Source organism: Vidua macroura, chromosome 11 (genome assembly GCF_024509145.1).
Source record: "Vidua macroura isolate BioBank_ID:100142 chromosome 11, ASM2450914v1, whole genome shotgun sequence".
NCBI classification, from domain to species: Eukaryota; Metazoa; Chordata; class Aves; order Passeriformes; family Viduidae; genus Vidua; species Vidua macroura.
The window spans coordinates 21,184,434-21,209,274 of record NC_071581.1 but is presented as its reverse complement, the minus strand read 5'-3'; the positions used below and the strand labels follow the sequence as shown (position 1 = coordinate 21,209,274).

Genomic DNA, 24,841 nt, shown 5'->3' with positions numbered 1-24,841 from the left:
GAGCAGCAGTGGCATCCATCATTTTCAGTGAGCTGAGGATTAAAAATCCTCTTGGAATTCTGGACATCCCCCAGAGCAGCCACCCAGGAACAGGACAGGCCACAGGATTAAAAATCCTCTTGGGATTCTGGACATCCCCCAGAGCAGACACCCAGGAACAGGACAAACCACAGGATTAAAAATCCTCTTTGGGATTCTGGACATCCCCCAGAGCAGCCACCCCAGGAACAGGACAAACCACAGGATTAAAAATCCTCTTGGGATTCTGGACATCCCCCAGAGCAGACACCCCAGGAACAGGACAAACCACAGGATTAAAAATCCTCTTGGAATTCTGGACATCCCCCAGAGCAGACACCCAGGAACAGGACAAACCACAGGATTAAAAATCCTCTTTGGGATTCTGGACATCCCCCAGAGCAGCCACCCCAGGAACAGGACAGGCCAAAGTCCACCAGGCAGGGCTGGAAAAACTCCTGGAGCTCAGAGCCCTGGGAGCAATTTATAATAAAAGATAAAGATAAATTATGCTTTATCCAAACAATTTAAACACAGTCAACATTGAATTTTCAACTCAGTACAAATCAGAGATTTTCCACGTTACAAAATCCATCTTTACCTACACAGGAGCCTCTGGTTGGCTGGAGGCAGGAAACCATCGATTTCCAGCTTTAAGATTAATTTTAATTTTTTTAATTTAATTTTAATCCAATTTTTAAAGCTGTTAATCTCTCCCGGGGATTACTGTGCTCTGAGAAAAGCTGAACCCACCTGGAGAACCAAATTCCAAAATGACAACACCCATTTCCAAGGAGTTCATCAACTCAAACCCTCCTGTTCCCAAGCCAGGCTTGCTCCTCCAGGGATTTTCCATCACCTCGATTGGGACACAAATTATTTTAGATCTTGGTTTGAAAAAAATACAACAAAATTTTAAAATCTCTCATTTTGAACACAGCAGAAACTGTAAAAATTAAGTGTGGTGACACAGGGTCCAAGGAACGTTTTGCTTTTAAGAAATACACAAAACTAGGAAAAATAAAAAAAAAAAAAACCAAAAAAAAAACCAAAAAAAAAAAACCAAAAAAACCCAGAAAAAAACCCAAGAAAAAATAGAATACCAAAAAAAAAAAAAAAAAAAGGAAAAAAAACAAGAGGAAAAAACATAAAAATATATTTTTTTAATAGAAAAAAAATTTTTTAAATAGAAAAAAATAGAAAAACAGAAAAAAAAAAATAAAATGGGGGCAAAATTGGGGAAAAAAATATTGGGGAAAAAAATACTGGGGAAAAACCATCCAGGCAATGTGTGACATAACCAGGACTGAAAAGTGCTAGAAATTACATTAATTATCAACCTTCTACTTTTGATTATGGCCAAGAAAAGGCCGGGTCACGCCATAAGCAGCAGGTCAATACCACCCTTTTTGAAGATAAATGTACTCATAAAAACACAACAGCAGAGATATCTTGTTTTCAGGCAGTGTGGAAAGAAATTTACAGTTATTACCCTTCTTTGAGCCTTAACTTCCTGAGCCAGATAAGGAGCAGCACTGCAGCAAGTGGAGATTGTGCTCAGTGGGAAATGAGGCAGCTGCCCCCATCCTCAGCAGGTTCCAGGAGGGAAATTATTGATTAAAACAGAAATTCTGCATCTTTAGAAAACACAGTTTGAAAGACTTGGAATCCTTCATTATGCAGTTAGTTACTTTGAGATGATTTTTCCCGATTTTTTGGCAAATTCTGGTATCAGCAGAAGTCTAAGCACTAAATTAAATTTAGATTTAAGCACTAAAATCACGGAGGGGTGGAGGAGGCAGTGCTATAAATTGGATTTCAAGATATTAATTACAGGAAGTGAAGCCTCACTGATCAGCAGGTAACAAATAAATCCAATATCAGGTTCCTGCAAATTTCTGTAAATAATTCCCACCAGGTAATTCTGCTTTTCCAAGTTCCCAGCCAGCTCTGTGCCCTTGCCACCACCACAGACATTTTCCAGCCATTCCAAGGATGCTTGGAATGAAATTAGGGATTAAATCTCAAATTTCCAGATCCCCTGAGGGCACCCTGAAGAAATCCTGCTCTTCCCTTGGTATGAAAAACACAATTTCGGGAGTTATTGGGAGCAGATTTCCTGCTCATGAACAAAGAGATGGAGCTCAAGATATGCAAAAATGTACAGTTCCTTAAAAAAAAAAGGGGGAAATGCTGTTTGGAAAGACATTCCAAGGGTATTTGGGGGTTTTTAGGGGTGGAAATGCAGCAGTTAAGTGGCAGCTGCTGCCAAATGGAACAGGGGCTCCAACCTCAGCGAGATCTGGGAGAGGTTCTGGAGTGTGGAGGTTGGAAAAGACCTCCAGGATCAGCAATTCCAACCTTTTAGGGCGGCTCATCCTTGGGAACTCCTCCTTCCCATCCTGCTTCAAGTCAAACTGGGGCCCTCCAAACCCACTGAAAGAAAGAAATTCTTTCTTTTTCAAACTCGAGTGTTTTAAATGACTGAACTTCAACTCTTCTATGATTTTCCAAAAGCAAGACCGGTAGTTTTTGCAATTTATTTATTTAGTTTATTCTAAGCTGGTACACAAATGATTCTGGGACACCACCTAAATCCCTGTCATTTCCAAACCTTGTCCCTTTAATCATTAATTGATTACCTGCTCTCCTCTCCATTCATTTTCTTGCACTGGCAGAATTAACTCCCCAACTTACAGAAGAGTTTCCAGGGACTGCTTTTACTGCTGGATTTTCAAATCCCCACTGACTCTCCCATTCCAAATATTTCAATTCTGCCAGGCTGGAACCCAAAAGAATAAATAAGGCTTTTCTGCCCCCTTCTGTTTATTGTCTGCTCAATAAATTAAATATATTGTGTGCATTTTCCAGCAGCCATGAGGTAAAAACCTGCCCACTTTCATTAAATATAATTATTTTTAAATTTTTTCTTTAGGCAGAAAGCAAAGATGAGCTCTACAAAGGTGCTTGGACTGAACCAAACTCCACGTCCTGCACCTTTCCATTTATTCCTGGAATATTATATTTATATTATATTATATTATATTATATTATATTATATTATATTATATTATATTATATTATATTATATTATATTATATTATATTATATTATATTATATTATATTATATTATTATTCTATTTTATTTTATTTTATTTTATTTTCCTGGCTGTGCTCATGGAGCCATGGAATTCAATGTTCTGCTTTCCCTGGAATTCATCTCATTGATGGGATTTGGCAAGCTTAACCCACATTTTAATATGTTATAATTGATTTTAAATGTTCTTAGACAGTAATTAGAGTGGTAAATGTCCCCCTAATCTGTGTCTCAGCCCAAATCCTGTTTGATTCTCATGCATTCCTCTTTTTCACCCTGCCCAGAAACCCTTACAAATAAAGGATGTTGATTCTAAATGGAACTAAAAGGATTCCCTGAGGTCTCTGACCCAAAGCAAGTGTTTCAGCTGAGTGGGAATAAATAAACTGTTTATCCACATGTGGCTAAGAGTGAACAGCAATCCTGCAAACCTCCCAAATGAAAGGGTTTCACGTTTATCCTGGGCTAAATTAACAGGGAAAATGTACAATTTCCTAGCAAAAGAGTAAAATAGCAAACCTGGTAACACATCTGAAACCTGAAGGAGCTTTATCACCTAAAATCTGATTTTCAGTGTAAATTATCTTTCAGAATTCAAAACCACCTCTTTGTAGAAGTTCATTTTGGTGGTTTAAGCCTGACAGGCACATTTGAAACAGCACCACTGCAATTAAAAAGATCCAAACCACACTTTTTCCATCTTTTTCTCAGCCCTAAATCATCAGCTGCTACTTGCTCAGCTCTCACTTGAATTATTGGACTCTCAGAAATGATATTTCATCAGAAACCATTAACTTTAGAAAAATTGCAGCGGGGAGAAAGAATCCACAGTTCAAATGTTGGTCAGTCTGAAAAGTTTTATAAATGAATCCCACCCCATCCGTGCAGGAATTATTGAACTCTCCAAAATGCAGCTGCAAGGATGATGGGAAATTGTGGCTTTCCTTCCATAACTGACCTTTCCCTCTCCCCTGAAATGCTGCAGGTCAGACATTGCCTCCCAATTTATCAACAAATTTCTGGGCACTTGGCTCCCCAATCTCTGAGTGCAACACTCCTGGAATGTGAAATTCCACAACAACTCTGCTCTGGGAGCTGTTTAATGCAAGATGCCACTTCCTCCTAATCCTGAATTTGGGGAAATTTGGAATTCAAAAAAAATCCCAGCCCTTATTTTCAATAATCAACTCGTACTGCTGATAAATAGAACAGATCACAGAAATCTTCTCCATGAAATCCATGTGGCCAGGAAGGCAAAATAAAATTAAACCTCAAGATGTTGAGGCTGACAAGTTTTGTTGACAAATTAGGAGATTTTGGAAAGCACTGTCATGTTTTCCAAGGAATTAAAGATGTCAAGTTTTGGGAGGCTTTTTTTTTTTTTTCCCCACAGCTAAAGAAATAACAGAACTCTGGATCAAGAAAAAGGAGCTGACAGATAATCTAATAATGCCTTTATTTCATTTGTTCTGTTTATAAACTCAATTTTTGAATGCAGGACAGAACTGTAATTTTCAGAGAAACTTCTCTACTACACCTCAAGAAGGAATTTGGGGTTTTCACCACATATCCCAAGGCACAACAATTCCTGCAGGCTGAAACACTGCTCAGTGCTGGCATTAAGGTGACAAACACTGACTTCCTTCATGTACAAAACCACACAGAACACAATTCACAAACTCAACCTGAAAACAGAGTGTTCATACACAAATAATGTGTGGGAAACCCTTGATCTGTTTATCAGAACTGGAAACAGGGGCCTCAAAAGGCTGGAAAGGCAAAAATTTTGTGGCCCAATCCATGAAATTATGAAAAAATTATGAAAAACCATTGAAATTCTCACCCCCTAAACTGAAATTTCACTTTACCAAATTATTTTGCTCAAAAATATCCAAATTTTGCTTCCACTTCTTCTGTACTCTTTAAAGACCTTGTGATTCCAAAGAGAATTTTTTAGTTCATGAAGTGTTAACGATGATTTTCTCATTGTCAATATTGACTCTGTCCCCCAGCTGGGAGCGTAACCAAAATGAACATGGTGAGAACAGATCCCAAACAATTCTGCCATTTTCCTGCAGCCCCCTCCTCCTCAATCCTTCAGGAGAACAGCCCCAGAATTCCACCTGGGAGAATCCCAGCTGTGAGCCCAGAACTCAAATATTCTAAAGAATTATTTGCAATTATTTATGGAATTCCAAATAAACGTTTGCTCCCATGCCAGAGACTGCTGACAGACAGGGAAAGGTTGGGAATTGCTCCATCCCAAGCAAGGACAAAAGTCCAGCTGTGGTCGTGTCCAGGCCTCCCAAAATTCACTGTTTGCACATTTGCTGCTGGCTGAGGCCCCAGGAAAGGTTAAGGATAAATAAAGGAGAAATAAATCTGGATTGCTGCAGCATTCCTGCAAACCTGGGCAACTCCAAAGCTTCCCCAAATCAAACCTTGACAGCTCACCCCAAATTTCTGACTCTCTGAGTCCCTCTCGCCCCCAGGCACTGCTGGGATGGCTCCAGGGCTGAATCTGCTTCCAGGGAATGTTTTTCCAGGCTGATTCATGGACCTGCACCTTGAAAAGAAACTCTTCACCCTGCCTGATCCTCTGCTCCTCAATCCTTGCTTTGTTCCCAAACAAATCAATTAAAATCTTCCTGCAAATTCAGGGTCTTCAGAAGCAATTCCAAGAAGGGACAATTAGCTCTTAAATTGAGTTAAAACCAGCAAAAATCCTGAAGGTTCCCAATGTTAATTTATTTATCACTGAGTGAAATAAAAGGATATAAAGTGGTTTACATCCCCTAATGAGTTATAATATCAACTGCAGTGAACACAGGGAAGAGACTCAGCAGCCACTGCTCACTGATAAGGGCTGAGGAATTATTATTCCTTCTAAAAGTCTGGATTAGCATAGTGGGATAGTTTATTATAATCAGTAAAAATCCTCCTGATAAAAATGCAATTAGGTTGGCCAAGGGGTTTGTAACTCACAGAAAGAATAAATATATAGATATATATAAATTTAAAAAATGGAATCCTGCCTATTTTAGGGTTTATACACCAATACCTTGATTATATTTCTTTAGGTTTGTTTGTTTTCCTAAAGGTTTTGTGCAAGAGCAACAGCATTTTTGCTAAATCTAGAACAGTCCCCCTACAATTCATTCCACACCACATCCTCTGCTTTACAACCTCACTTCAAATCATCCCAACTCTCAGTTTTGCATTATTTGACCCCAAACCCACTTGTAAACAAGGAAACAATCAGCAGAAACACAGCTCTGGAATTTGGGGGATGTGGAGCCAAGGAGGCTTTGCCAAATGGCACATTGCAAAGTGGGTGGACAAGTCTTGTTCTCCAAATTCAATTAAATTGTTCTGCTGATTAAATTCAATGGTAAAACAAACATTTCAATGATCCACACCTACAAAAATACAGCAAATTCAAACATCCCATCTGGTACAAAACTGCATCTGAGGATTAATTAGCCACATTAATTAGCCAATGTTCAACCCCCAACAAGTTTTGTTCAAGGACACCAGGATAGATTTTGGCTTGTTAATTGAGTGCAATTAATCTACAGTTCCACTTACTACTGTCCCACTCTCATTAAAGACAAAAATATAAATGTTTTTATCTCTGTACTTGTTGTCAATTAGCCACAAATGCATATGGAACAGAACCAGATGTTTGTGGTCTGTGTTTCACCTGTAGCAAAAAAAAATGGGTCCAGGAAAACACCTGAGCTCCACTTACAGCTGGATTTCCTCCATTTACACCTGAACACCTCCAGCCTGGCCTTGGACACTTCCAGGGATCCAGGGGTGCCACAGCAGGTACCATGATACACAGAGTATCAGCACACAATTCCAGCAGGCTTTAAGCACTGGCCCAAACAGACTGGCACCATTCCTCAGCAGAAGGTGCCACGCAGAGCAACATCAGATCACTCCAGAGAGCTGCAAGCACCTGCCCTGCTTGTTCTTCAGCCCAGCCTTTTGTACCCTCATGGCTCAGGCTGTGTGCCCTCTGCTCCCTGCTGCTTGCCCAGCACACCTGGGCCCTCCGTGGCTCATTGCTCCCCTGCTGCTCACAGCTGCACCCATCCCAATCCCCACAAACTGTGTGCCTACACAGGGGCAGCCATAAGTTCTCTGGGAATCTGTGCCAGGACCTCCCCACCCTCACAGGGAGGAATTCCTCCCCACAGTCCCACCTAGCCCTGCCCTCTGGCAGTGGGAGCCATTCCCCGTGTCCTGTCCCTCCATCCTGTGTCCAAAGTCCTTCTCCATCTTTCCTGCAGCTCTTTCAGGTCCTGGAAGGCCACAGCTTCTCCTGCCCAGGTGAGCAATGCCAGCTGTGCCAGCCTTTCCTCCCAGCAGAGCTGCTCCATCCTCTGCTCCTCCTGGAGCCTCTGGATCTCTGCAGCAGCTCCAGCTCCTCCCTGGGCTGGGGCAGCTCTGCAGGTGGGGTCTCACCTGAGGGGCAGAATCAAGGCCAGCTCCCCACCCACCAGCACCCCCAGCTCATGGACTCCCCCAGGCCCAATTCTCAGCCAGGATCCTGAGGTATTTACTGGATTTATTCCCATTTTTTATCCAAGAGCTGCTCGCCTGCCAGTGCAGCACCATCTTCCCTGACAGCCTTTAATAACCACAACTTTTTGTTACAGCAGCAAACCCAGCATGAGTTTGGTGGCAGGAGGAGGAGGCTGGAGAATCCCATTCCTGTGGAGAATCTGAAAATCCCTATCCCAAACTTATGGGAACCCTGCCTCTGTGATGGATGGGGAAGAGGGAAGGACACAGAGCTGGTACAATGGAACAGCCTTTAACTGGAAACAATCAACAAGTGATAAAGGGATTTATGGATGAAAGACAGGGAATTCAGGGAAACATTCTGTCCCTGTGCAACTGGAGTGTCCCCAGTGCCAAATTCAACACATCCAGCCCTATTTTCTCTTGAGTCCCTACAGGCCACAGTCTGCTCCAGAACAAAAAGCCCTCAGTGCTCTCCTGGCATCACACCTTTGATAAAGTGCAACTTCAGACCAACAGCAACAAATATTTGGGGCAGAGATTCCTGCTTTCTTCAAGACTTCTATCTAAATGATTGTCAGTCTGGCTGAGGAGCTGTCAGCAAAAATTTGTAACCCAATCCAAAAGATGAAGCACCATCAACAGCCGGGACAGATTTCTGATGGTTGCAGAGATTTAAAAACAAACCAAACCAAACCAAGCAGCTCAGGTCTGACAAATTCCTTCAGAAACTCAAAACAGTACAATTTACAGAGGAAAGCATTCACTGAGCATGAATTAATAGGGTCCCAAAGGGGCCGTGGGCTCCTGAAAAGGTTTCTGAAGCCTTTTGTGCACAAACCACAGCAAAAAGTTCAGCTCGTGCACAAGAACTTGAAGATCTCTAAATTAACAATAAAAACATTCAGCCCAGATTTCAAGAAGGTTCTTGAAGAAACAATTATTGAGAAAAGAGTATTTAGCAAAAGCCCTGGTGTAAAACTCTGGTTACTTCCTCTATGATCCAAGTCCTTATTCCATGTTTCTGTTATTACACAACGCTGCCATAATTTATCTTTTCAGTGTATGAAGCCCTCAAGAGCAGAGGCAAAAGCAGACACAGCACCTGCTTAAAAGAAAAATTAAATGCCTGCACACCTTTGTAATGGAGTGTAAAAAGTAGTTATTCAGAGCAGTATGAAGTGTTTTCCAGCTATAAAAAATTGTAAAAGGAGGAAGACGTGTTGGAGAAAAGAGTCTTTTGTTAAGCAGATTTCTCTGGCTGGGATCACCTCGATGATAAGATGACAGACACATCAAGATTTAGGTATTTAAAACCACATTAAGGGAGTGAGACACAAAGGGACGGCAGGTCAAGCCTGCTCTTTCAGCAAAGTGCATTAGATTATTCAACAGATTTTCCATCCCTAGCTTCTAACTCCAAAATAAGCAGAGATATTTTTCTAGCAGGATTCTTTAGCACACAAGCTCATAAAACACTGTCCATTGTACTCCTGGTGAAGAGAAGTAAAATGAGAAGCAATTAGAATGATGATGAACTCATTAAGTCAAAACAGCTATAAATAAAAGCAGGGCAAGTCTCAAAAACCTGTCTGAAAGAGCTGCTGAGGTTTTTCCAGGGGATGGATGAAGGAGTCTGGTTTAAGTCAGGATGAAATGTGGGAAGAGCTGCAAACTGTCCCTGGACCAGCGTCCGCTTCTGAGTAACATCACAAAACTGCTACAAAAATTACCTTCAAGAAGAGAAATGAACTCTACCTCCACCAGCAGCCTCTTGCCAGCTGCACAGAGAGGAGGAGATGTCCAGCTCCTGGATTCAGGGCTTTTTTAGGGCAGTGGGCAGTGCTGTGTCCTTACCATCGGACTTTATTGCAGGTCTGGGTGGCGCCCAGCGGGGACCCGGCCACCATGGGCACCTGGATGGGGCTGTGCTGCTTGTTCATGACCAGGTCCAGCTTCTCCTCCAGGGATTTGCAGGTGGCCTCCAGGGCCAGCAGCTTGGCCTCGATGCTGTCCAGCCTCAGGCATATGGTCTGGTTGATGGAGTACAGGAACGACTGGGGAGGGAGAAGAACCCGCGGTGAACACTCCGAGTTCATCCCCACTCCTGAGGAAGCTCTGGAGAAACGTGACTGGGCAGCAATCCTAAAGGAACTCACAGCCTGTCTAGTGACAAAATCCACCCCTGATGACATCCAGGAGTGTTTCAGCAGGCTCAGATTCTTCCAGATCTTTATTTGGGAGCCAAAAAGCAGCCCAGCCAAAGCCATTTTCACCTAAGCACTTTGTCAGGATGATTTCATCCACTGCAAAATCATTTCTAGTGACTTGCCAAAGCCTTCCAGTCCACATGTGAAAACAAAAGGATTATAAATCTCTGGATGCATCCTCCTGGATAAAGTTAGCAAGTTTTTTTCCTGCCCAAACAGATAAATTGCAGTGGAAATTGTATCAACACAAAAAATCTCGGAGACAATTAATGCCACTCACTTCAGCTTCCTGCTGAGCAGCAAATCAAGAAAAGCAAATAAATAAAATCTGTTTTGCTAAGCAATCTTTTTGAAAAGAAAACATATTCCACTTGGGTTCTCCTGGGAAAACAGGCCATGAGAGGGAAGAGCTGCTCTCTGTGTGCTTTGCAAACAGCAGCTGTGCCATCTTGTGGCCCTGCAGTCACTGAGCACCCCAAACCCTCCTTCACACAGCTCCAGCTCCTGGGATCACCCCAAAAATACAGAATCACACAGGGCAGTGTGTGTGGCACTGAAATACTCATCAGGTACTCACACTCCAGGGCAAAAACCAACCCTAGATCACAGCAGGGTGACTGCTGAGCTCCTGAGCCAGAATTAAATGTGAATTATCTATCAGGAGAATGCTGTTAGCTTCAAATAATAGCTTCAAACATGCTGAAAGTATCTAAAAATTGTAACACAAATACACCCTCAAGTTCATCTTTTTGGTCAACTTCATTTACTTTATCAAAAAAATGTCCCAATACTGATGTTTTGGGTCAGTGCAATTAATTCTGGTGATATTTTACATTGCATCTGAAATTCTTGCTACTAATTCTACACTGGAAAATTAGAGAGTTATCCAGATTTTTTAAATTCGTGCCTAAAAATGCACAAGTATACACCAGAATAATTCCAGTATTAGGTATAAACAGTTTATTTTACATTCTTGTAATAACTTCCCCTAAACTGAATTGGCATTAAAATGAAACCCAGGAAAGGGCATTAAATAACCTTAATAGAGGGATCCTGGCAGTTGATTTCTATCCTCTGACGTTTCAGGGCAGGTTCCACATCATCATCTGCCACCTCATGGTTCTCCAACACAACTGCAAAGGAATAAAAAAAAAACATTGCCAGAGTTCAAAGTCCAAGAGGACAGAGCTCAAATTAAAAATAGAGTAAGTGGAGAAAACAAAAGCATGGCAATTTAATTAAGATATTTAATGTGTTCTTTGACACTTGCTCGGGGTTTCTCTCAAATCTCTGACAGTGGTGATGGGACCAGGTTTGAGTTCCTCTACCAAGCAAAGACTTTTGAAGGACTGGCAGGTCCCAGTTTCTCCTCCAACTCATTTCTGAATAACTTCTTCATTTTGCATCAGAAAAGCAGTTTTTGGCTTGTGACTCTCATTTCCATTACTGCTCTTACTTGCAATAGTCACAGAGGACCAACATCTCAATATATTTTCACTCAGGAAGTCAATTTCTGAGCAAGTGATATCCAAATATTTGCTTTCAGAAGTGTTTTTTTTCAATTTGACTGTCCAAAGAATTTTAATAATGGATGAAACAAAGTGTCTCACACATAAAACAATCCCTAATGGATGGGGAACAGTTCCCATTGGAGGAAAAGCCTAAACCATGGAGAAAAACAAGACTGCAGGAATATTTCATTGTTTTTGGGGTTAGTCTACCCCTGCACAAAAAACAAACAGGCAATAAAGCCTTTAAGACAGAAGAGAAATAAATAAAATAATCTGATCTAAAGGGTTTGGAGATACACAAACATAGCACATGGGCTTCATAGCACCTTTTGGAATAAAAACCTGGTTTGTATTTTAAAGAAAAGCTCAGCAGTGATTTCCTGGGCACTGCTGTAAATCTCTTCCTACCTGGATTATCAGGAGTCAGGTCCTCAACAGCAATCTGAACCACATCTGCCAAATCCTGCTCTGACATCATTCAGAACCAGCAGCAAAACCCCTCAGGCACCAGTGCAGCTCCCCAGGGCAGAGCTGGCCCCAGCATGCACTCCTGCAAAACAGCAGCAAGGACAGGGTTAATATTTGTGAAACATCTCAGACAGCATCAAGGCCTTCAGTTTTTCATTCTCCTTTTATTAAAAGATTCAGTTCTCAGGGAAATGGCCAAGCTACAAAGGGATTGCCCAGTGGCTTGCACAGCTCAGCTCCTGCAGCCCCTCCAGGAGGAATCTCCCTGCCCCAGGGCTGAGGCAGGAGCTGAAGCTTTCCCTGCACATCCCCAGGGATAAGGAGAACTTCCAGGTTCACACTCACAAAGCTCCAGTCCACAAGAACTGCAAATTCTGAATCTTATCAGGCCTCTAAAATCTTCCTAAACTCAGCGAGAACCAGGAGTTTCCTCACATCTTGTTACAACTAAAGCAAAACTTGACTTTTTTCTTCAGGATGAACTTGCCCTGTTTTTCTCCAGCTCAGCTCTGATGAAACCTTTTTCAGGATATGGTCCTGATTTTAAAGTCAAAATATTTCTCAGCCTTGCTCTCCTGGAATTCTCAGTCCAGGTTCTTTATTAGTGTTTTAAGAGAAACCTTCAACCTGTAAAATTGAAATAAAATCACTGCAATCTCTCCTAGCTGTGCTTTCTCCCAGTTTACAAAGGGCTGGACAAGGAATACCAAGAGATCAATGGATTTATGGATTTTTTTTTTCCCTTTTTTAACCTGGAGTAAAAAACTTTGGAGAGATAAATGGAGATTTACTGATGGAAATGACAATTCATCCATTAACACGGACATGGAATCAAATCCAACTATGCACGATGATTTTCCTCTTCCACTTGAGCCCAAGAAACCCATCAGGCCCGACAAGGAGAGGATAAATTTTGAGGAGAGCAACCCAACCTAGAGAAGGATTCTGAGGCCTCCCCACATCTCCAAACTGTTTACCCAAAATACCAGTACTGCCAGCACTGAGTCACTTGAAATTCTGCTCATGGTGAAAGACTTTTGGGCCAGCACAGAGCGTGGCAGCGAGCCCAAAAAAACCTGGCAGTCCTTCTGTGCTTGTGGATGCCATTTTGGCAAGTGAAATTTGCCATTTCTGAGAAGTCCTGGTGCCCAGCCAGGCTGAGCAGAACAAAGCAGCTGTGCTGTTCCATCCTGTCACCAGGAGAGCCCTGCCCTCGGCTTCAGGGGACACATCCACCACCCCAAGCACTAAAAAAAGCCAAGTTAGAACAAATTAGAACTGTTAAAAAGCTTATTATTTACAGAATTCACTTGGTTATTACAGGGCTCATTGATGCTGCACATGTTGCATTGAAAGCACTCATAGCAACAAATTTCTCGTCTGAAGGAATTGCAATAATTGTATTGCAATTATATTGTAATAAATGTATAAATCCACTTTAATACTTCACATTTTTAGCACAAAAAATCCTGAGTTTGAAGGGACCCACATGGATCATCCAACTCCTTGCCTTGCACAGACAACTCAAGATACAACCATGTGCCTTCAAAATTAAATTTAAAAATCAACCTTTAAATTTAAAAATTCAACCTTTATTCAAATGATTTCATGTTTCCAGCACCCATTGTCCACCTCTCAAGGGACACAGGCTGAGAATGTTCAACTTCACCTCAGGAATACCCAAATATTCTGTCCCAGAGCCTTGAAACAAGGGCACAACCAGCACCACCAACACACACAGAGAAACACGTGCTCATCAATATTTATTTCCATTTAAACAAATTTTATCCCAGTCTAAGTCAGACAGCTTGGAAGAAATCAGCCCCAATTGTGCCTTTTCAAAGCCAGGACAAAATTCCCTTCTGCTGCCATCCTGGATCAAAACATAAAGGGGAAAACAAATCAATTTGTTCTGAGCCCTGGGGATTAGGAAAGCAATGCCCAAGGTTAGGATTAGGAATTCTGATGAGGAAAGCAATGCCCAGGAAAGCTGCAGCCACTGCAGTTCTCACACCTTGAATAAAGAGCCCCTCTCCCAAATTCACCATGTCCATTTCTAACAGTAAATTTTACTGGTGGGCTGACCTTGCTTTCAGAACCAAGGGGAAAAGCCTTCAACAGGATGAGAGTTAGAGGGGTTTATCAGCTTCAAAAAGCTGCAGTCAACAAATTCAGAGTAACTTTGCCATTATGGTTTCCATGTACTTTACTCGGTGAAGTATTTACCAGCGTTTCCTCACGTAAAACACTCTTTTTCTTGAATTTCCTCTATATTCCCCCCTTTTTTCCACCTCCTGTCTGAAACTCTAGTCCCCATTAAATCTAAATTAAGTGTATGTACATTGGCATCGAGCCAGCAGTGCTGAACTATTCCCAGGAACAAATGTTAAGTTATAAAAAAGAAATCTTAGCAGAAAGCCAGGAAGCTGGGGATAAACCACAGCAGGGCCAAGGAACGTGCCCACTTCTCCTCCCCAGGCAGCACGTGGAAGTTGGATCAACGTTTTATGGTCACTTTGCCCCTGTCTGGGGCAGGGGATGGGGAGGAAGGTTCCACCAGGCAGTGGAAAATATTCCCTTACAGGAGTTCCTGGGCAGCCAGGCTCACACCAATTCCAGCCCAGTGTTTTTGGTGGATCTGTGCTGCACTTTTGGATGCTCCCAGAGAATTCCAGGGGCTCCTCCAACTCTGAAAGTGAGGAACAGGTTGTGGTGTGTCCTGGAGGGATTTCCTCCCCCCTCCACTCCCAATTCCTCCAAAGGGGCCAGGATGGATCCATGAGGTTCCACAGGGCCCTTGGCTCACAACAACCCCTGGAGCTCCAGGCTGGAAAGCTGGGAAAGGACAGGGGGTGCTGGGGACAGTGGCTGAACAGGAGCCCAGGTGTGCCAGGTGGGCAAGAGGCCACTGGCACCTGGCTGGCACCAGCCCTGGCATGGCCACAGCCCCAGGGCAGGGACTGTCCCCTGTGCTGGGCATGGCTGAGGTCACACCTGGAGTTCTGGTCAGGTTTGGGCTCCTCCAAGACAGACCTGGAGGGGATGGAGAGTGTCCAGGGAAGGGAATGGAGCTGGGAAGGGGTTGGAGACTCCTGAGGGAGCTGGAGAATTCCTGAGGGAGCTGGAAAGGGGCTGGAGAATTCATAAGGGAGCTGGGGAATCCCGAGGGAGCAGGGAAAGGGGCTGGAGGATCCTGAGGGGGCTGGGAAGGGGCTGGAGAATCCTGAGGGAGAGGGAAAGGGCTGGAGAATCCTGAGGGAGCTGGAGAATCTGAGGGAGCAGGAAAGGGGCTGGAGGATCCTGAGGGAGCTGGGAAGGGCTGGAGGATCCTGAGGGAGCTGGAGGATCCTGAGGGAGCTGGGAAAGGACTGGAGGATCCTGAGGGAGCTGGGAAAGGGCTGGAGGATCCTGAGGGAGCTGAGGGGGCTCAGCCTGGAGCAAAGGAGGCTCAGGGGTCCCTCCTGGCTCTGCACAGCTCCTGCCAGGAGGGGACAGCCGGGGGGGGTCGGGCTCTGCTCCAGGGAACAGGGACAGGAGGAGAGGGAACGGCCTCAGGCTGGGCCAGGGCAGGCTCAGGGTGGGCAGCAGCAGGAATTTCCCCATGGGAAGGGGGTCAGGGACTGGAACTGCCCAGGGAGGGTTGCAGTGCCCATCCCTGGAGGTGTCCCAGGAATTCCTGAGGTGGCACTCAGAGCTCTGGGCTAGGGACAAGGTGGGGATGGGGCACAGCTGGGTGGTCCCAGAGCTCCTTCCCACCCTCAATAATCATTTCTGTGAAATCCCAGGTTCCCCAAACGTGTCTAACCCCTCAGAGCTCTTGCAGCCCATTACTGGAGCAGCTCTTCCACTGCCCCCCTTTCCCCACCCCAGGCCAGACCCCACTTTGTTCCTGTGATCCAATAATCCCAGCAGACACCTGTTCCTGCTGGATAAATGAAACTACAACTAAAAATTATCTCATTTTCCCTCAAAAACAGGAGCAAGAAGCCTTGAGCATCCCTGTAAGCACTTGCCTGGAAGTGGCTCTAGTACTGGAATACTCAAAAAAACTCATCACAGACAACTAAAGATATAAATTTAAAGCTGATTAGATAAATTACATTAAATATCTCTGCCAATACTCTTACTCAGAATTGATACACTTAACACAGAATTCAATCAGCCTTTGTTTAATTAAGTAAATTAATATTTGTAAGCAACTAAATTAAATTCACCTGAATTCCAGATTAGCTTTTCCACACACAAGTTTAATGTAATTTAATTAATCTATTTTAAAACATTAATTCCAAATAATTCTTCTGAGCAGCCCCTTGTAAACAAAGCTATTTACTGAAATATCTGATGGCTTTCCTGAGTCACAGGGCAGCATTCCAAAGTGGATAATCAAACCCATGCAATGCCTTGTTAACACAGGAGAACACACACAAACCAGAAACCTTCTCTCACATTCATTAGCAAGGGTAAACACCATCTTTTAAAAAATCCAAACACATTCCAAAGCTCTGCTTGGAGTGTGGAGTTGCACTGCTCTGCCTGGAGCAGCTGAGCTCTCTTGGACATTTCCCAGTGCTATTGATAAATGAAAAAACTTCCCTCAGATTCCAACGTGCACTGTGGCAAATATTCCTGCTGGTTGTGTGGGAAAAGCTGGGAAATGCCATTTCTCTCTGCCCAGCCCAAGAGCCTCAAATGTTCCTCCTCTTCTCCATCCCACTCTTCCTTCTAATCCATTAAAGGCAGTGCTCAAATATGGAATCCCTGGTCCAAAAATCTTTGTCCAACCACATTTGGAATCATGGAATGGTTGGGGTGGGAAGGGACCTTGAGGATCATCCCATTCCACCTGTGATAATTCACTTGTGGGGAATTTTGGAAGGAATTTGGGATGGGACCTCTGAGTTGTTTTTGATGATGGGGTTTATTTTCTTATCTTCTGCACAGGCAGGAAGGGCGAGTTCAGCTCACATCTTCACTGCATGGTTCAGAAGGTCACAAGACCCCAGTTCCAAGACCTTTTAAGGATCTACTGACCAATAAAACACTGCCAACGAGGATATTTATGGTTTTGACCCAATCCTTAAATATTTTGCCTTATGGACTCATGTTACAGTGTGAGCTTTCTTAGCCAATAACACACAAACCTACAGTCTAAACTCCTTGTTTACCTCTTCACCTACTGTTATTTTTTCTGTATCTTAAACTCTAAAACTCTAAACTTTCCTTTACTTAACGTGTCTCTGCTTTCAACTATAAATCAACATTCTCACTTCTGGCACCTCAGTTTGGAAGCCTGTGTTTAATTCTAAGCTTTGCCTCACAGACCCAAAGTCCTGAGAGTTCCTTTTGGATCCCAACATCCACCCCAGGGACACCTTCCACCATCCCAGGCTGCTCCAGGCCCTGTCCAGCCTGGCCTTGGGCACTGCCAGGGATCCAGGGGCAGCCCCAGCTGCTCTGGGAACTCCACCCCAGGGCCTCAGCACCCTCATTCCTTCCCAATATCCCATCTCTCCCTGCCCCTATCCATGGAAAACCATTCCCCTCAAATAAATTTAATTAATTAATTAATTGAGCCTAGCTGCCCATTTTTCTGAGCCAAAGGTCCTTATCCTGCAAAACCTCTGATTTAGTGAGACTTTCCAAGGTTTTCCAAAGCAGGTGAACACAAAGGCCAGCCCAGTGACAGGAATAAACCCAGCACAGGCCAGGGCTGATCTCCAGGAGCAGAGAAATGACCTCAAGCTGCACAGGGATTATGGTACAAACATCATCCACGCTCTCCAGGGAAGATGCAGAGGACAAAATACTCATTAATTTGGTTTTAATTTAAATCCCTGAGGTCACAGCCCTGCAGGGAAACAGCCCAGAGGGGCACAGAGCTGTCTCTGGGCAAGGAATTATCCCCACTTAACTCCAGCTGGGAAGCAAATTCCAACTAAGGAATCCCAGCAAAGCAGCAGCCCAAGAACAGGACAGGATTGGCCCTGGGAAGGTCTCCAGGAAGAAGAATCCCCCTCTGGAGGCTCCAAACCCCTGGCACAGCTGTGACCCCTCTGGAGTGTCCTGGGGAACAACCTCTGGAGCAGCTCCAAGGGCACAAGTGGGAATGCTGGGACAATTCCATACATGAAGTTATTCCCAGGAGCTGCAAAGCTCAGGACACAACAATTCTCATTTCAGTCTCTCTCTGTGACTTGCACCAATTTCCTAACCCAGAGCCTGGCTTTTCCTCCATGATAAAATCACTTTGGTTGGCAGCTGGAACAGAGCCTTCCTGCACCAATTCCCAATTCCCAAAAAAGCCACACCAGTGCAAATGTAACACAATAAAAAACAACAATTTAAGAGCATGCAGGGCTCAAAGCACCGTAAATTCAAGAGCCTCCTTTGAGCCCCAGCTCTCTGCAGCCCATCACAATGTGAATTAAAACTCATTTTAGGAGGAAGAGATCAGATTTACACTTCCTTCTTACTACCCAAAACAACAAATGAGAATAATTTTTCTCAGCATCCGTTTGGCTGTCACCCTTATCCTCAATCCACCTTAAAAGGCAAGGAAAAACATTATGTTTCAATTAAATTTCATAGTAAAACCACACAAACATTTCAGTTTAACAGCTTAAAAATGAGTGTAATAGTAGACAAGCAGTTTTGATTCAGCCAAAGATCAGGAAAAATGTCTATTCTCCCAAAAAAAAAAAAAAAAAAAAAAAAATATAGAAATATTCCCTATCTGGGAAAACCAGGACACCAGCCAAACATTCTGGAGATGGATATATCAAATAAATATCACTCACAGTGGTATCATGGTGATGAACTCCAGTGCAAGTGTAAAATTCAGCTAGCAACCAAAAATAAAAAAAGGAAACAGTTGCTCCAGGAATAAAGGAGCTGGAAACTTTCTGGGGTAGAAAACCTCCCAGGCAGGCAGAAATTCTCAAGTATTACCACAAAAGCTCCCATTATTATTGTTGGTTTATTGTTTTGCCTTCAGAAATATTTGCTTTTTAGGTTTGTTTTTTTTTTTTTTCATTCCACCTGGTTCAAGGCACTGTTTTGCTTGGATGTCTTTTCCCAACTCTCCTAACCCTGGCACCAATCCTAACACAACACCCACCAAATAATCCAGGAATGCCCTCCCTGCTTCCCAGCGTCCTCCCAGGCACGAGGAATGGCAGTGGGTGGTCACACAAAGCAGGAACTGCAGCCCAAATCCCCTGTGGATCTTGTACAAACCCTGGTGCCGCGTGGCAGCCCCCTCTGGCACAGCCTGGATGGGATTATTCCCCAGGAGCTGGGCAGGAAATGTTCACACGTGTCCCAGCTCTGCTTTCAGGTGCTTGCACACACACACAGAGGCCTGAATTCAATTTACAGCCATTTAATCCCCCTGAACTGCAGCAGCCCACCCCCGGGAAGGAGCTAAGTGCTTGCAGATTGCAGGCCTTAGGGCAGAGGCTGCCATTCTGGATCCTGGTGGGATTATTCCCGACAGGAATCATGCACACCAGGCACAATTTGTAGAGTTTGCCGAAAAGCAGCAGAAGTGAGAGCAGACCTGCCCAGACAGCAAATCCTGTCCTGCTGTTTTCTTCTTTTCAGCCACTAGATGGAGGATTTTTATTGGGAACGGCTCCAAAAATCCTGCAAGGACTTCCAGGGCAGGTTTAGGGTGGGTATCAGGGAAAGGTTCTTCCCCCAGAGAGTGCTGGCACTGCCCAGGCTGCCCAGGGAATGGGCATGGCCCGAGGGTGACAGAGCTCCAGGAGCCTTTGGACAGCACTGCCAGGGATGGGATTTTGGGAATATCCTGGACTGGACAAATCCCTGTGGGTCCCTTCCAGCTCAGAGTATCCCATTATTCCAAGAAATTCAAAGAACAAACTTCCAGGATTAGTTTCATCCACCTTCCACCACCCCAGGCTGCTCCAAGTCCATTCCAGCCTGGCCTTGGGCACTGCCAGGATCCAGGAGCAGCCACAGCTGCTCTGGGCACCCTGTGCCAGGCCCTGCCCACCCTCCCAGGGAGGAATTCCTTCCCAATATCCCACTTATCTCTCCTTCTCTAGGGCCATTCCCTCTTGGCCTGCCTGCTTACCTTTAGCAACAAAAGAGAATAATAATAATAATAATTTATCGTTTTTTCCTAATATGTGCACAGCTAGTCCTCAATACACTGGAAAAAATTCCTGATCCAGCAATTCCAGAGGAGGCAAGGACAGCCCCCGGTGTTGGCACAGGCTGCTGCTACTACAAAAGCCAACATCAAATACAACCTGCTCACTCCAAAGTCTTCTAATGGATTTTCCTGCTGCAGGCATCAAGGAAAAGAAACCATTCCAGCTGCCAAACCAGACCTTAGCACTGCTGTATAACAGAGAGACACCAGGATCTTCAAATTCTTGCCAAAAATAGGAATGAAAATAAACTGAAGAGCATCATTTCAGCAGGGAAACATGAACGGAGCAGTTCTTCAAAATCTGAATTATTTTCATAGGATTTCTGAGGGTAGGAAAGAGCTCTGGGATCGTGGAATTCACCCTGTGACCAATGCCCACCTTGTCCCCAGCCCAGAGCTCTGAGTGCCACCTCAGGAATTCCTGGGACACCTCCAGGGATGGGCACTGCAACCCTCCCTGGGCAGTTCCAATCCCTGACCCCCTTCCCATGGGGAAATTCCTGCTGCTGCCCACCCTGAGCCTGCCCTGGCCCAGCCTGAGGCCGTTCCCTCTCCTCCTGTCCCTGTTCCCTGGAGCAGAGCCCGACCCCCCCCATCCTGCCTCCAAATTTTGAAATTTTCATTTACACCACCTGATCCTGGCTTGGCAGCTCCCCTCCCCGTAGTTAAAAGAGAAATCCCAACTAAGTTCAGGTTTAAACTCCCCAAACCTCCAGTTCAGAGGGTGCTGGAGGATCAGCTTGGTGTGTTTCTAGCTGAGGGGCAGGGATGGAAAGGGGAACTCCCCAGCTGCCATCAGTTCCCTCCACTCTTCTCTCCATGATAAAACTCAGCTTTTCAGAGGTTTGAACTGAATATTCTTCCCTGAAGTGCTCTAAGTCAGGGGTTACAAACAGGAAGCAACATCAAATGATTCTGTTCAACAGACACCACCACAAATTATTTTATTTCAAGTCCCACGTACCAAGGGTGTGATGAAGTTAAACCTTTTGTATGTTTTTTTTCAGTCTAACTGGTTGCAAAATTCACTATTTTCCAGCACCTTTAAAAACCTAAACCTGCAAGGAAACAAGTGGTTTATGTGACTGTGAAGATATTTTATTCCTTTTATTTAACTTGGGAAAGAAAAAGGAAAAAAAAAGTGATAATTAACCTTTCAGTAAGTATGGATAAAACAGAAAATAAGGTTATTTCAACTGTCAATAACTAAATATCAAGTTTCAAACTAAAGGAAATCAACCTGTGACCAAAATTTTATTGGCAAAGTTCTGCATATAAAGACATTTTGTGGTTTTAATTCCAACCACTGGCTTTGCTCTGTCTCCTCCTACACGTGGCTCAATCCCAGCAATTCCAGTTCCAGGGTTCCTTCAAGGAAAGAGATGAAAACCCTGGAATTCTGGCACAGTAAAGGAAAACCTGGAATTCTGATAAAATAAAGGAAAAGCCTGGAATTCTGACAAAATAAAGGAAAACCCTGGAATTCTGATAAAATAGAAGAAACCCCTGGAATTCTGACAAAATAGAAGAAAACCCTGGAATTCTGACAAAATAAAGGAAAAGCCTGGAATTCTGACACAATAAAATAAAAGAAAACCCTGGAATTCTGACAAAGCAAAGGAAAACCCTGGAATTCTGATAAAATAGAAGAAAATCCTGTTAAATAACCCTGTTAAATAAAGCTGTGTGTTGCTCCTGCACCTACAAAGCTTTACAAGATGAGGGGGAAGCTCAAGGGAAAAACCAGAGGCAAACTCCAAACAGGAGAACACCTGGAATTCCCTGGGTGGGAATCCCATGGGACACCACCACTCCTTCCCAAGGCAAGGGAACTCCACAGTCAGCAGCTCTGAGCTCTGACTAAAAGCTCATTTTTCCTCCCCTGATTGCCCAAAATTCCAAGAAAAGGATGGTAAAAGCAGCACAGGCAGGAAAGGAGACTTTTCCAAACTTATTTCTTGGAGCAGGTGCCTCTGGAAGCTGCAGCTGTGAGCATTGCTAATTAGCACCACACCCTTAATGGTTTTATTAAATTACTCTGGATGTTATTAATCAATTAGCCCTTTAAAAGAACCTTAATTAACACCTGCTCTGGAAGCACACAGCTTTCACATGGCTGGGTGATTCAGGCAGAACACCCAGCTGCAAAAGATGATCAACTGAAAAAACAAAGTTATAAAATGTTTTTGTCCTCTGGAGAAGATGGAATGTTTCCCAAATCCAACCTCCATCTTTTTATTCTCTCAATAAATTAATTAATCTTTCCTCCTAACATCTATTACTGAAAATGAAACTACTTCCATTTATTGAGGGGAAAATTTGCTCGAGGTTTCAGAATCAAAGTCTTGTTATTCTGGTGCATTTCTATAAACAACTATTTAAAACATATATAATTTTATATATATATATATATATATATAAACTTCCTAACAGAGAAAACCCTCTGTTTCAAGAGTCACTGCTATGAAATTCAGACACTTTTTTTTGTCTGATATTTTAAAATCTTGGTTGAAATATTTAAAGCTACACAGATGTCAGGTTTGCCTCCTGAAATCTTGCTATCTGTTGGGCACCACACCTCAGGTATCCTCACACAGAAGGCAAAAAAAGTACCAAAAAAACACTCCAAAACACCATTTTAAAGCTGCTTCCACCAAAGCAATCTCTCAGTTGCTAATAACCCTTGTTTACTTCAAAAATCTTCCCTGGAGAGCTCCAAAAATAAACTGATCCATAAACTATCCGTGCCATAGCAGGATAAAATGACTATATTTGGTGAAGTATACACAACTTGCCACTGTGGATGGATTTAAAAATAAAACAAAAAAAAAAAAAAAAGCTGGGGGGGGGAGGGAGGAAAAGGAGGCAACACTTGAATTGCAAATACGGGCATAGGGATACGAGTGTGTTGAGAGAATCCTGGGGTAGTTTGGGTGGGAAGGGACTTTAAAGGGACTTTAAATCTCGTTCCACCCCCTGCCACGGCAGGGACACCTTCCACCGTGCCAGGCTGCTCCAAGCCCCGTCCAGCCTGGCCTTGGGCACTGCCAGGGATGCAGGGGCAGCTGTGCCAGAGCCTCAGCACCCGCACAGGGAGGAATTCCTTCTCAACACCCCACCTAAAGCACTCTATGTCAAACAGCTGGCTGCCACGGAGGGGACAGAACCCACCGAGCCTGCTATGGATGTGAAGAACCCTGCCAGGCACTGCAGGGCCACACGCGGGGCTGCTCCCTGTCCGTGCCCACCAGGGCAGGGCGCGGGGGAGCGCTCGCAGCCCAGCCCGAGCCTCGCCCGGCTCCCAACACATCCCGGGGGGACAGCGGGACACCGAGCCCAGCACTGCGGAGCCCAGCAAGGGGGTGAGCCCCGGAGCGGAGCGGGGAACAGCCAAACCTCTGCGTGGAAGGGACATTAAAGCTCATCCCGTTCCACCCCCTGCCACGGCAGGGACACCTTCCACCATCCCGGGCTGCTCCAAGCCCCGTCCAGCCTGGCCTTGGGCACTGCCAGGGATCCAGGGGCAGCCCCAGCTTCTCCGGGCACGCCGTGCCAGGGCCTCAGCCCCCTCACAGGGAGGACTTTCTCCCCGCTATCGAATCACGGGCGACCCCCGTGAGAGCGATGGGAGGGGGGGGGGGGGTGAGGCGGAGGGGGGCACGCGGCCCCCCCGCCTCGGCCGCTCCCTCCCCGCCGGCTCGCGGCCCGGCGAGCCCGGCGGGTGCGCGGTGTGTGTGTGCTCGGTGTCCCCGTGCGGGGCCGTGCGGGCGGCCGTGGGGGTGGCCGCGTAGCGGAGGCTCCCGCCCGCGGGGCGCCGCGTTACCGTGTGAGGCGGGCGCCGAGTTCTCGTGGTGTTTTGTGCGGCGGCTGCGATAATGGCGTCCTTCCTCGCGAGAGATCCGGCCCGGGGCCCCGCGCCGCGCACGCGCCGCGCCCGCGCGCGCGATGCCCCCGCCCTTCCCCGCCGAGGCGCCGCAGCGGGGACCGGACTACGAGTCCCAGAGGGCAGCGCGCGCGCCCCCGCAGGAGCACGCCGGGACCTGTAGTACGCGCGGGTGGCGCGGGGCGTGCCGGGAGATGTAGTCTGGGAATCACGGAATCCCAGGCTTTATCCCGGGATCGCTGAGGGTGGGAAAGAGCTCCGGGATCATCGAGTCCAGCTGTGCCCCATCCCCACCTTGTCCCCAGCCCAGAGCTCTGAGTGCCACCCCAGGAATTCCCGGGACACCTCCAGGGATGGGCACTGCAACCCTCCCTGGGCAGTGCCAATCCCTGACCCCCTTCCCATGGGGAAATTCCTGCTGCTGCCCACCCTGAGCCTGCCCTGGCCCAGCCTGAGGCCGTTCCCTCTCCTCCTGTCCCTGTTCCCTGGAGCAGAGCCCGACCCCCCCGGCTGTCCCCTCCTGGCAGGAGCTGTGCAGAGCCAGGAGGGCCCCCTGAGCCTCCTTTGCTCCAGGCTGAGCCCCCTCAGCTCCCTCAGGATCCTCCAGCCCTTCCCAGCTCCCTCAGGATCCTCCAGCCCCTTTCCTGCTCCCTCAGGATCCTCCAGCTCCCTCAGGATCCTCCAGCCCCTTTCCAGCTCCCTCAGGATCCTCCAGCCCCTTTCCTGCTCCCTCAGATCCTCCAGCTCCCTCAGGATCCTCCAGCCCCTTTCCAGCTCCCTCAGGATCCTCCAGCCCCTTTCCTGCTCCCTCAGATCCTCCAGCTCCCTCAGGATCCTCCAGCCCTTTCCCAGCTCCCTCAGGAATTCTCCAGCCCTTTCCCAGCTCCCTCAGGATTCTCCAGATTTTTCCCTCTCCCTCATGAATTCTCCAGCCCTTTCCC

The 24,841-nt window shown here is 45.5% G+C and overlaps 1 protein-coding gene across 5 annotated transcripts in view; it reads right to left on the bottom strand.

The window, feature by feature from the left end:
- BANP (BTG3 associated nuclear protein) overlaps window positions 1-24,282 on the bottom strand; it is a 115,158-nt gene extending 90,876 nt beyond the window's left edge. For all 5 annotated transcript variants that reach the window (XM_053987149.1, XM_053987150.1, XM_053987152.1 and 2 more), the window contains exons 1-4: window positions 23,841-24,282; window positions 11,779-11,920; window positions 10,898-10,992; window positions 9,507-9,706 (exon numbers count right to left, since the gene is read on the bottom strand). In XM_053987149.1, coding sequence (XP_053843124.1) covers window positions 9,507-9,706; window positions 10,898-10,992; window positions 11,779-11,848 — 365 coding nt within the window. In that variant the 5' untranslated portion in view covers window positions 11,849-11,920; window positions 23,841-24,282. The remainder of the gene's footprint in view (window positions 1-9,506; window positions 9,707-10,897; window positions 10,993-11,778; window positions 11,921-23,840) is intronic.
- Between the last annotated feature and the right edge of the window lie 559 nt (window positions 24,283-24,841).